The sequence below is a fragment of the Myotis myotis genome, unplaced genomic scaffold, assembly GCF_014108235.1.
Source record: "Myotis myotis isolate mMyoMyo1 unplaced genomic scaffold, mMyoMyo1.p scaffold_m19_p_5, whole genome shotgun sequence".
Taxonomy (NCBI): domain Eukaryota; kingdom Metazoa; phylum Chordata; class Mammalia; order Chiroptera; family Vespertilionidae; genus Myotis; species Myotis myotis.
Window position 1 is genome coordinate 63,947,634 of NW_023416357.1, and position 13,391 is coordinate 63,961,024.

General features: G+C 34.3%; 1 protein-coding gene across 18 annotated transcripts in view; it reads left to right on the top strand.

Moving 5' to 3' along the window:
- Positions 1-13,391, top strand: part of FER (FER tyrosine kinase) — a 305,227-nt gene that overhangs the window by 73,688 nt on the left and 218,148 nt on the right. For 17 of the 18 annotated variants that reach the window (XR_004967573.1, XR_004967574.1, XR_004967575.1 and 14 more), the window contains 3 exons: positions 723-860; positions 1,463-1,582; positions 11,505-11,627. Coding sequence is in view for 14 of the 18 variants with exons in the window: in XM_036309530.1 (XP_036165423.1) it covers positions 723-860; positions 1,463-1,582; positions 11,505-11,627 (381 nt within the window). In the remaining 4 variants the exon portion in view is untranslated. The remainder of the gene's footprint in view (positions 1-722; positions 861-1,462; positions 1,583-11,504; positions 11,628-13,391) is intronic. The other variant, XM_036309540.1, reaches the window with a different exon arrangement.

Here is a 13,391-nt window from a genome sequence, read left to right on the forward strand (position 1 = left end):
AATTGTGTCTATCAGGTGATTTTTGTAATCATTCCAAACTAGCATTGCTTGAAGCAGTTTAAGTCTAATTTTTCTTTGCCCAAACATTATTTTGCTATTTAAAATAAAATAACTGAGAGAATATTTCATAATAAGAGAAACTTGGTAATGATTTTGGAAAAGAAAAACAGAGAATATCTTATTTTATTTGGGAATATGCAGTATAAACTTGTCTGTCTATACTTATTGCTGAGGCCAGTAATGACCAATGCTATAGCATTCTCAAGTTGGGATCAGGTCTTTGCAACAGAATAGTTTTTCCTTTTGCATTTATTAGGTAATACTAAAAAAATTATGACATTTTTGCTACTGAGTGGAGGCCAGGAGAAGATATCTAGATGTCATTGAAGTTAGAAGAGCAGAGGCCCAGGAGCAAGAGAAGACCCAAGTGGCAGGGCCTATGAGGAAGTTGCAGGTACTAGAGAGACACATTAGAGAGACTGTTGTGGACCCACAGCTCCATGCTATGGAATCCAACATTTCTATGATAATGTTGAGGAACATAAAGCGGTCAACACTGACCTTACATTTAGACACCTCAAAGACAGGTTGGAGAAGGTACATAAAACTACCATCTGTAAATATTGATATTACATTTCTCATTTGGTTATTCTGAATCCTTTTTGGTTCTATGTTTTCTTGATACACTTTAAAATGTTCTAAAATTCTATTTTTGTTTTCAGAAAAGGCATATTTGATGAATACAGCCAGATAACTAGCCTTGTTACGGAGGAAATAGTGAATGTCCATAAAGAGATTCAAATGTCGGTTGAGCAGATAGACCCTAGCACAGAATACAATAATTTTATAGATGTTCACAGGTATGTATGATATTTTCATTCTTCTTTCAGTATTGGTGGCAGTATTATTTTTTATATCATATAATATTTACCTAAATTGAAATAAGAGATAATGATGAGCTTGTTAGGACATTAGATATTTCAGATTAATTTGTCTCCTTTTAATTACTTTCAAAGTCCTTTCTCCAAGATTATAACTATATATATAGTGATCTTTAAAAATTTTAGGGTTGTCACTAGTATATCATTTCTTAAGCCTGTACTTAATCCATGAAAATGTATTTTCTTTTTAACATTTCTATAGTAATAATACTATGACTTTGTGTATTAAATTTTATACTGTACCAATTACTTCTCCATGCATTCATCGTCTTATTTTATACTCATTACCATTATGACAGGAATAAAACCACTTAATATCCGCATTCTATAAATGAGGAAATTAAGGCTGAAATTACATGACTAGATCTTTCCTGCCTGGGGTTTAATGTGATTTATTTTATTGATGTTTACTTTGTGAATGTAGTTTTTGATGAGAAAATATATTCTGCCTTTGGTGTGTAGTAAGATATATCATGATAGGCTATTCATATTAATCAAAATGATTTGGCATGTTTTACTAGAACATCAGCTGCTAAAGAGCAAGAAGTTGAGTTTGATACCTCCTTACTAGAAGAAAATGAAAATCTTCAGGCAAATGAGATCATGTGGAATAATTTAACAGCAGAAAGTTTGCAAGTAAAGTAAGTATTTGCAAAACCTGAACGCTTAAATATTACTATTTTTATTTATAGTTGTACATTCTGAGATTTAAAATCCCAAGTTTTATTTTTTGCAAGCAATGAAAAGTAAATTAAAAAGAAACTATCTGGCTAGTGTTGCTCAGTGGTTGAGCATCAACCTGTGAACCAGAATGTCACTGTTCAATTCCCAGGCAAGGCACATGCCTGGGTTGTGAGCCCAATTCCCAGTGAGGGGTGTGCAGGAGGCAGCCAATCTATGATACTCTCTCATCATTGATGCTTCTGTCTCTCTCTCCTTTTCCTTCCTCTCTGAAATCAATAAAAACATATTTTAAAAACAGTAATAAATAAACTGATTGTTATTTGGTCAGAATGAAATGTTTTGAGAAATATGTTAACTTTTACTCATTATTCACTAATTTATTTTGGTAATTCCAAAAATTAAAATTCTGTGCAATGTATTCATTCAGTTATTGCTAATATCTTATATTGGAATAATACTTTATTCTTTTCAAAACTTATTTTTTTAAACCCATTTTTTTCTCAAAATTCACTGGCAGAACTATTTTGGAAATGAAGACATACATGAGTGTTTTGTGATAAGAGACTTGTAGATGTCAGCAGCATTTAGTACAAAACTTAGACTTTTAATTGAGTTCCCTTTAAACAGGGATGTCTTCTATTAAAGGCTAGTAAAAGAGTTCTTTCTCCACTTTGTTGTTACTATTTCATAAAATTTTAAGGAGTTTTGAGAAATCTTAATGTGTTTTTTTAGTCCTTTCCAAATGTTAAAGCCTGTTAATAGTACATTTTTGAATTTAGAAAATATAATTAAGCCATTCTACTCTTATATATTTAATCTATCTCTTGATTTTGTCAGGAGCAACACAAAGAAACATATCTATTAATAAGCACTATATGTACTTGTTTCTGTGCCAGAACTACAACTAGAAATGATTATGTACTCAATTGGTTTTTAATATTGGGCATGTTATATCATCTGACCTGTTGGAAGTTTATTTCAAAAGTGTCAGCCAAAAGTCTCCATCTAATACAATTAAACAGTCTCCTTTCTATGTTCAGTAACAGTGTTGTAGATAAAAGTAACTGAATGGGATTGAAGAAACTAACAATGCTTGTCACTTGTATAAGATGAAGGCTTAGTAATCATGGTGGACTGACTATTGCTGAGAGAAATAGAGGCATGGGGTACCTGCGTTAGAAGGTTTTTCCAGCAGCTATATTGGGATTCTTGAAGATGTGTCCCAAGTTTTGAAGCCCTTCCTAATAGTTTCACTTCGGTTTTAGATACATTGTTACAATGTCAGTTATCTGTAAACCAGTGGTTCTCACCCTGGGTGAGTTTTGTCTCCAGGAGAAATTTGACAATAAATATCTGGAGACATTTTTGTTTATCAGGTGGGAAAGTGTTACTGGTATCTATGTAGTGGGTAGAAACCATGAATGCTGCTGAACATTCTTCAGTCACAGAACTGCCTCCTACAGCAAAGAATTATCTGGTGAAAATGTCTATAGTGTCAAGGTTGAGTAACTCTGCTCTAAACAATAGAGTTAAAAGATGGTAGGGTTTCTCAATTCTAGTGACAAATTCAATTTCTTAATTCCTGTGCTGCTTGGTGAAGGAATATGACATAAATTACTCCTGTTATTTTAACTATTACATTGCTCCCAAATAATTTATTCATCAAAAATTTATTTATTGTGGACATATACAATAGTGTGGTAGGCCTGGGGGGTGGTGGTAGGCGTGGGGTGGAGGGGATCAGTGATGGAAAAAAATGGGACACCTATAATACTTTCAACAATAAAGATGAGTTAAATATGTGTGTGTGTGTGTGTGTGTGTGTGTGTATATACATATACACTATACTTATTGTATATTTAAGTTTGCAAGGGTTAATCCTTTCAAGGATTTCAAACTAAAACTAGAGGCCTGGTGCACGAGATTCGTGCACTGGGGGCGGGGAGGGTGTCCCTCAGCCCAACCTGTGTCCTCTCGCAGTCTGGGAGCCCTCGGAGGATGTCCAACTGACAGCTTAGGCCCGGAGGCCAAAAAGGCTCCCACTTCCACTGCTGCACTCGCCAGCTTTGAGCCCTGTGGGAGGGTACTGACCACCAGGGGGCAGACACTCAATGCAGGAGCTGCCCCCTGGTGGTCAGTGCGCATCATAGCGACTGGTCGTTCTGCCATTCAATCGATTTGCATGTTAGGGTTTTATTATATAAGATGCATCAATTTATTTTAATAATCACCAAGAAAGAATGAGCATGGGAAATAATACAATAAATAGTAAATAATCATACCCTATGCCTTTTCTTTCCTGAGGCATTAATTTATTAATTTTGTTGTTGATTGTGTTGAAATATTATGTCCAATAGAAATGAATGAAACAAGCAGATAGTTTGTGAAAAATAAATTCAAATGACCAGTAATTCTGTGACAATTAAATATATAGTATATATACATTTTTTAAAAAGAAGCTATTTCACCTACCAGATTGGCAAAGATTTAATAATTTATTTATTTATTTATTTTTTTTAAAATATATTTTATTGATTTTTTACAGAGAGGAAGGGAGAGAGATAGAGAGTTAGAAACATCGATGAGAGAGAAACATCAATCAGCTGCCTTCTGCACATCTCCTACTGGGGACGTGCCCGCAACCCAGGTACATGCCCTTGACCGGAATCGAACCTGGGACCTTTCAGTCCACAAGCCGACGCTCTATCCACTGAGCCAAACCGGTTTTGGCAAAGATTTAATAATTTAATAATACCCAGTGTTGTGTAGGTTATGGAGGAATAAGCTCTCATGAAGTCTTGGCAGAAATGAAAACTAGTGTAACCTATTTGGAGGATAATTTGGTGATATATATCAAAATTTAACTTGCACATACACTTTGACTCAGGAATTCTACTTCTAGAACTTTAACCTACAAATATGAAAAGATATGTATGTCTGTAGCCATAATATGGTGGGTTGCCTTAGGTCTGAATCCTGACAGTATAGTTTATTATCTTTGTGAAACTGGACAGATTACTTAATTCCTTTATGCCTCATTTTCCTTAAATGTAAAATGGTAATAATGGCATCCAGCTCATAGTGTTAACATTCTATGAATAAATGTGGAATGAATGGAATATTCCTTGGCACATGGCACAGTTTATGTATTATTTTTTGTTTTATTACTACTTACATTAAGGACTGTAAGCACAATGCTTAGGTTTTTCAGAGGCCTTTGGAAATATTCGATATCTGAAAATTTTTTGTTCGTTCCATGATATGAAAAGAAAACTGCTACAAGGTATAATATATCACTTCATTAATTATTAAATTCAGATTACACAAAAACATTTCAAACAATTCGTAGGTTACATTTTCTCACTTTTAATATCTGCATATGAGTGAGGGTATCTAAGAAATCACTTTTTAATATATATGATATTATTTGAATAGAAGCTAAGGACTAGAAAGATCTCAAACAGTCCTTTTATTTGAGCAAAACACTGTAAACACCCTAAATAGCCATTAGTAAAGATTTGGTTAAATGAATTTTAGTATATCTATAATTTTCCCATTATGTAGGTTTTAAATAAAATAAGATAGGTTTATATGTATGCTTATATGGAAAGATATCTGAAGTATATGATAAAGAGCAAAAACAAGTTATAGAATAATATTTATGGTGTGAGCCTATTAATAAAAAATGGTACATATATGTATGTTTGTATATACATAGACTATATCTTGAAATGGAGGAGAATGGATGGGGTAAGTAGGGCAGCATGTTGGGGCAAATATTGGTAATAATGTTAAATAAATATGGTTTTATTTCTCATCTCTTTGAATTCTTTTGTTAGCATGACTATCTCCAGAATATTAGGTATTCATTTTTTCTTTCATTGTGTCAGTTCCTTTTACTAAGCCTTTGTTTCTGAGTCATATGGCTTTAAGTAGTTTTAGAGTAGAACTCTCCCAAAAGCTCTATTTGAAAATGCTAATATTTTATAGAATGTGCTTACCTGTATTCTACATTTTTCCTTAGCCCATTTAAGAGCTTAATGTGTTAATATCAAATAGTATTAAGAAAAACTTCAGGAACATTTCCCTTTTTGTTCTGCATTCCTTTATGTTTGTTTAAGAGGTCAGTGACCACCCTGTCCATTGTGAAAGGTTATGTTAGTTTGGAAGTGAGAATCATTAACATTTGTGACTGCTGGAGAATTTTTCTGTAAATAGGAGTCATATTGGCAGTCTCCCAGACTGCTGATTAGTAGTGACTATGAAACAGAGAATATTGGACCACATTTCTCTTGGACTCTTCACAATTCTTGGCTAGATGTCAGATGCTGTGAATGATTAATTGATATCTTTGTTGAGTGAGTGAGTGAATGAAGACTGTTTTATGGAGAGGTTTCAGGGAGTTTCTGAATAATGGATCTCATGTCTGGCTTCATGTTATGATTTCTTAGGGAGCTTTTAAAAATGCTGATACCTGGGACCCAACCCAAAGCAATTAATTTATTGATGGTAAGATTGGGCACTGGAGTTTTTGGTAAACTTTCCACATGATTTTAATGTGCATACAGGATTGAAAATCTCTGCCATAAGCCCACTCAAGTTGTAGAGGTGTGTGTGTTACTCTCTGGGGGGAAGTCCCTGCAAATTTTTAGAGGGCTTCGTGACCCAAAATGACTAAGGACTAATATTTGAATATCAGTCCATTTCTAATGAACTTACAGTCCTCAAATCTTATAGAATTATTGGGGAGAACTAGCCTTTTTACAATAGACTAACTAGATGACACTTTTTAAGTTTTTCTTTTTCTTAGGTTCTTCATTGTAACATACAATTTATTTTCATTACTAGAAACTTATTTATAAGTTTAATAATTTATTGGTTTTATTTATTGTATCATGTAGCATTTTCTCAAATAAATGTAAGAGGTTCTGAGATTATTATACAACTAGTATCTTTATCCAAAACAAGATTATATAGTTTTGCTGCCTGCCCTTTTTCAGACTTGATGAAAATCCAGTGATAGGAGAGTAAGTGACGTTATCACATTCATCCATCTAAATATGTGCCCCTCAGCATTTTGCTATACTTTTATTAATTACCTATCAATTATATTTATAAATGTTGCATACACACACACACACACACACATACATACACACACACATATATATATATATATACACATTCAGGGTGTCCGAAAAGTGTGTGTGTATGTATATATATATATTGATTGCAGAGAGGAAGGGAGAGGGAGAGAGAGTTAGAAACATCAATGATGAGAGAGAATCATTCATCAGCCACCTCCTGCACGCTCCACACTGGGGATTGAGCTTGCGTCCTGGGCATATGCCCTGACTGGGAATTGAACCATGACCTCCTGGTTGGTAGGTCGACTCTCAACCACCGAGCCACCCCAGCCGGGCTACACACTTTTTTATTGAAACATATCCATGCTCATTCATTTGTCTGTGGTCCACGGGTAGTCTGCTACAATGGCAAAGTTGAGCAGTTGTGACAGAGACAATGTGTGGCATTCTCATTACTTCCCACTACTACTTGGTGCAGTACAGATCATAGTTGACACAGTTATAACTCAATAGCATTTTGAGTGCCACACATACTGCTGCCCAAGATCATTTTATTTACTTTTTAATATTAGTCCATGCCTATTAAGTCAAAACAAGAAAATAAAATGGATTTTGAGTGTCATACTTCTAAGTCACAGTGGAGTGTGGATTATTTTGTTATTGAATTAGATGGTAAAGCATTGTGTTTATTTTGCAGTGACACCCTGGCTGTGCTAAAATAATGCAATATATGCTTACATTACCAAATACACATGCCGCTCAATATTACCAGCTCAGAGAACAGTGCTAGTCAGAAAACTGAGAGGATTTAAAATGGAATACCTCATTACAGCAGACTTTCTTCAGAAAAATATAATATGTAATTGAGAATGCAACCAAAATAAGTTTCTGGGTGGCTCATTTGTTAGCCAAGTAAGCAAAGCCATTTACCAATGATGAATTAATTAAGTAGTTTCATTATAGTAACTGAAGAAATATGTCCAATGAAAATAAACATGTTATAACAATTAGTGTTTTTTTTAATATATTTTATTGATTTTTTTACAGAGAGGAAGGGAGAGGGATAGGGAGTTAGAAACATCGATCAGCTGCCTCCTGCACACTCCCCACTGGGGATGTGCCCGCAACCAAGGTACATGCCCTTGACTGGAATCGAACCCGGGACCCTTGAGTCCGCAGGCCGATGCTCTATCCACTGAGCCAAACTGGTCAGGGCACAATTAGTTTTTCAGTGAGAATATTTGCTTGAAGAGCTGAGCCATTGAGAGCTACATCATTAGTTGATTAAAAAAAAACTCAGATAATTTCATGTGCTTTCCCCTGACTCTTGATGAATCAGCAGGTGTGATCAAAAAGTGCTCAGCTGTTGTTTATTTGAAGAGTCGATGCCTAGTTTTAAGTGACTGAAGGCTTACTCTCTGTGAATAGCCTGAGTGGGTCAACTACAGATAAGAATATTTTCAAGGAATTAAGACAACACTAATCCAGTACAAACTGAAGTTGAATCTTTTAAGATGTGTAACAAATGATGGTGTTAAAAATATGTGTGGATCAGAAAGAGGCTTAGTTGAACAAATTTACAAAGCATATGGAAATGTTAAGAGTTTTAATCCTATGGTTAGTCATTATATTATCCATCACCGAGTACTTTGTGAAAAATATTTGAATCTAACCAGATGTTATTGAATCAATCATGTCACCAATGACCTTCATTTGCTCTTGTGGACTTTACCATCATCCATTACATGAATTTTTGTTAGAAATTGAAACTGAATATCTTGACTTGCCCTATCACGTAGGACTTTGATGATTTAGAAGTGGAAAGTTTTATTGGTGGTTTTTTTGGTTTGTTTGTTTATTTTTAGTTCAGAGCCCAGATTGTAAGTGAGAATCATTATTCACTATTAATCAGCAGTCTGGGAGACTGCCAGTATGACTCCTATTTATAGAGAAATTCTCCAGAAGTCACAATATTTCTAAATAATCAAAATTTGCCTCAACTGTTGTTATTGGACACTGAATTCTAAAAGTTTTGGATATTAGCTTGTGCTAAAGACTTGATAATTTTCCTGTTGAATTCAACCTAAAATTACGAGCTAATATAGTGCTTATATGCAGAACATACATGCAGTAAAGTCATTTAGATGACAACTAATGTTATTTGAATCCCAGGAAATGTCAGATTGTTTTATACTTCCTGTGCAGTCCAACATTTAAACATAAAGCAAGATCACCATTCTTATAAAATTTGTAGCTGATGAATTTTCTGGGTTCAAGCTATGTTTCTAGCAGCATGTTTTGGAACTTGGTGCAAATATTTCGACATTTCAAAATCCACTTAATTGTGCAATTGAGGAGTTCCCACCTAACTTTAGAAGTGATGAATGTTCAATATAGTGACTTGCTAAAAAGCATGCAATATAATTTTATAAATGCCAGCTAAGCAGTAAATATATTCAATTGAAATCATATGCTCATGGATTGATAATGGTATTTGGCAACACTCATCTGTGTTGAAAGATATTTTCAAAGATCAAATACATAAAATCTCATTATATATCTGCTTTAGCAAGTGAACATTTGTAGCTGATTTTGATAATAAGCACTAGCTGTGAATTTCAATAAAGGTAAACATTATCACACTAAAAATATTTCTATCTGCATAGTAGACTGTTATTATGCTAAGTTATACTCAATTATTATTATTATATTTTGAATTTGTCAAAATATTTGTGAATATTTTTTCTCATATTAATATCTATATAATATTCCTTGATTTTGTCTCTTGGTGGAAAAGCCTACAATATTTTACTCTCCAGACCTTTATAGAAACTGCTGACTGTTGTGGGAATGGCACCCATTTTACCTATTAAACTGTCTGAATCAACTTTCTCAATTGGTGGCATGACAAACACTGCAATACTCTCATGTCTTAAGAAGGGCCTTGGTTTTATCAAGTCTGTTTTTGCCTGTTTTCAAAGTCTTTGCCCAAGTTTTGTTTTTGGGTGAATTATATGAGGCTATGTTAGGGAATACTTTTTCAAAGAGTGGATTGGAAAGATTTGGAAATATGCAAAATATTAGAAGCAGATGCTATGTTAGGAAAGGTTGATTAAGGGAAACAAAGAGGTTACACAGAATGTAGGTGGATTTGTCAGATTGCAGGTGGCTATCTTAATCAGCTTAACAATAACCCACAACCGTCGGACCAACTCAGGTGGCTATCTTTAACAAAAACTTTTGCATGGTTGATTAGAAGTCACCTGTTTAATTTTGGGAAAAACTAATACATATTTGTGCAATGGTATAGAAGGTTATACATAAATTGCTGTGAGATTAATAAAAAAAGGCTTATTCCCTTTATGCTGAAGTAATAAAGATGTCAGCAAATTACTTCAGGCAACTGTCACCCTTATTCCATTTGTTTTTTTATTAACCCAAATATCACAATTAATGTGACAGTATTGGAAACTTATAATTTTTTAGGAAGTTGGGTCTCTGTAAGAGTGCTGTAAGATATAGATGATGTTATCCAGTGGTTTGGGAATACAAAAAGTGTTGTATAAGTACTGAAAACTTGTTATGATCCATAGTAATTATTTTAGGCTTTTTAATCTTAAAATACAGTCAAATTCTTAAAAATTAACTAATGCATGCAGATGATAAAAATCTGCAAAATCTTACAGGAGGGTTTACAATGAAAATCAAGGTTCTCCCTCTTTTTTTATAGACCCCATTTCTTGTTTCCAGTGTTAATTCATTAAAAAAATGTATGTATCTTTTCAGTATATATATATAAGCACTACATGTATATAAATTGTCTACTTAAATGGGGTTATTCTGTGCATAGTTTTTGCCTTGTTCTCTTAACATTTATGAACTCTTAATAGGGTATAGTGTTTTACTGCTTTCATGTAACATGATTTTTGAATTTAGTTATTTATTGATGGACATTTAAATTATTCCTCAGTTTGTAAATATTGCCAGTGCTGGAAGCAGGTTTTGTGGAGACTGAAGCTTACACAATTTTTGGGGGGGAGAGGGGGAACTAGAACAAATACCATACATACTTACAAATATAAAATTAAGTATAGACCCTTGGAAGGTATCTTGCAAGTGAGGTGCCTGAAGGTTATGTGTCATTAGCGTTATCGTAAGTTCACCTTTGCTTACTGAAATTACAAGTAGTGCTACAATAAACATCCCTGTGATTACATCTATTTGCACTCATTGAAGCATATTATTTTGGATAAATTTTATGAGGTGGAATTAATAAAATGGACTCCCGATCACAGCATGTACCTGGGTTGCACTTTGGATCCCCCTGCCCCAGCTGGGAGGCAACCAATCTATATGTCTCTCTCACAATGATCTCTCTTTCTCTTTCTCTCTTTCTCTCTCTTTCTCTCTCTTTCTCTCTCTTTCTCTCTTTCTCTCCCTCTCCCTCTCCCTCTCTCTTCCCTGTTTCCACTCTCTAAAAATCAATGGAAAACATCCTTGGGTGAGGATTAACAAAAAAACAACAACAAAATGGTCTGCTTTGTACCATTCAATAAGATAGCCACTAGCCACATGAGTCTGTTCAGCCCTTAAAATGAGGCAAATGCAACTGAGGGACTGAAATTTTACTTTACTTTAAATTAAATTACATTTGGCTACTGTTTTGGACATCACAACCTTAAATGTCTGAGTGTGTGTGAGTGTGTGGTGAGTGTGTGTGTGTGTGTGTGTGTGTGTGTGAAGTGAATGTAATTAATGTATGGACTGATAATGAGGAAACTGTTCATTCTAGGTTGAAAACTTTAGCAGAGGAACTTATGCAGACACAGCAAATGCTATTAAACAAGGAGGAGGCTGTCCTGGAGCTAGAGAAAAGAATTGAGGAATCTTCTAAGACCTATGAAAAGAAGTCTGAGTAAGTAAAACAAAAATAACTTGAAGGAAGAAAGTGTAATTGATAATATGTTACTAAATACTCCATTTACATGTATTATGGATTTAAAATTTCTAGAAGCTGAAATTTCATTTTAAGTATAAAACTTAGAAACTTTCGAGGACTCTAGAAAAATAGTATGTGTTTGTTAATATAGTGTACAGATTATATATCTTAATATTTTACATTTAAATACTTTTCTGAAAAATCCTGTTAAAAGTTGTCTTTATTTCCCCTCATCACTGGCCACAAGATTCATTGTGAATTCCTTGTTAAGAAAGTGACAGGCCAGTTATATGTAGAAATTGGCTTCTGTGTTAGAAAGAAGCAAACATATTAAAAAATAGCAGTCTGCTTCACCTATAAAAATCATATTGAGATTTGCAGTGCTGTTTTTGTGTCACCATTGTTTTTCTTGCTCATTTCTAGATCTTTAAATGTTTTTCCAAAACCTCTGATTTTACTTGTCTTGTTAAACTCTTGCTTTTAATTTTTGTGTTAATTATGTTTTCTACTGTTTTAAGTAAATGTTGAAAAAAATTAAAAATTCTAATTCAACTTTGTCAAGATTTGCATCTCCAACAGGGATTAGTTTCTTTCATATGACTAGCCCAAGTAGCGTTCCTTCTGTTGTACTCTCACATACTCAAGGAAATTGCGATGTGTCGGATTTCTCTCTTTGGTCTATACTTGCTCTTACTTTCACAACTTTTCAAATATTTACTTTTCTCAAATCTCTGATCTCCTTATCTCTCCCACTGAAGTCAAAGAATATCTCTCCTACATTGTAGAAAGAGTTAGAATCATCAGGTGGCAATTCTTATTTTCTGGGACTAGATATCCAAATCCACCACATTTGTTCCCATTCTCTTTTCTTCCATAGAAGAACTGCTCCTTGTTCTAAGTCTGTTTCTTGTGTCTGTCTCTTGTATCCCATCATCTCTTACTTTTTTTAGAAAATTTGCATTATTTTATATATTATGTCCAACTTTTTCTCTCAACAGGATCCTATGTCACTTTTTAAATATGCCTGTCTTTTAAAAAAATGTTTTTATTGATTTTAGAGAGAGCAGAAGGGAGAAGGGGAGAGAGATAGAAACATCAGTGAGGAAGAAACATGAATCAGGTGCCTCCTGCACTCCCCATACTGGGGATGGAGTCAGGCTATGCCCTGACCTCTGAATTGAACTGGTGACTTCTGGGTACATGGGATGATGCGCAACTAATTGAGCCACACTGGTTAGGGCTTTGCTTTGGTCTTGATCCTAAAAATAATCTTCACCTCTCTGCCCACTCCAGATAACTCTTTCTAAATTTTCATAGTTCCTCTGTCGTTGCTTTCTGTTTTCTTAGTCAAACTTGTTCCAAGAGTAATTATGCACAAGCATTTTCTCAACTCCCACTTAGTTCTCAACCTGCATATATCTGGCTTCTGCCCATTACTGTTGAAATAGGTATGTGTAAGATCACCAATGATCTCTACATTACTAAATTTAGCAACTGTTTTACTTGATCTCTTCCTTACTTGAAGTTTGTCTTTGACTTTATTGACTTTATGTTTCTTCTTTTCTTTTCTTTTTAAAAAAATGTATATATTGATTTCAGAGTGGAAGAGAGAGGGAGAGAGAGACAGAGAAACATCAATGATGAGAGAGAATCATTGATCGGCTGCCACCTGCACGCCCCACACTGGGGATCAAGTCTGCAACCCGGGCATATGCCCTTGACCCGAATCGAATCTAGAAC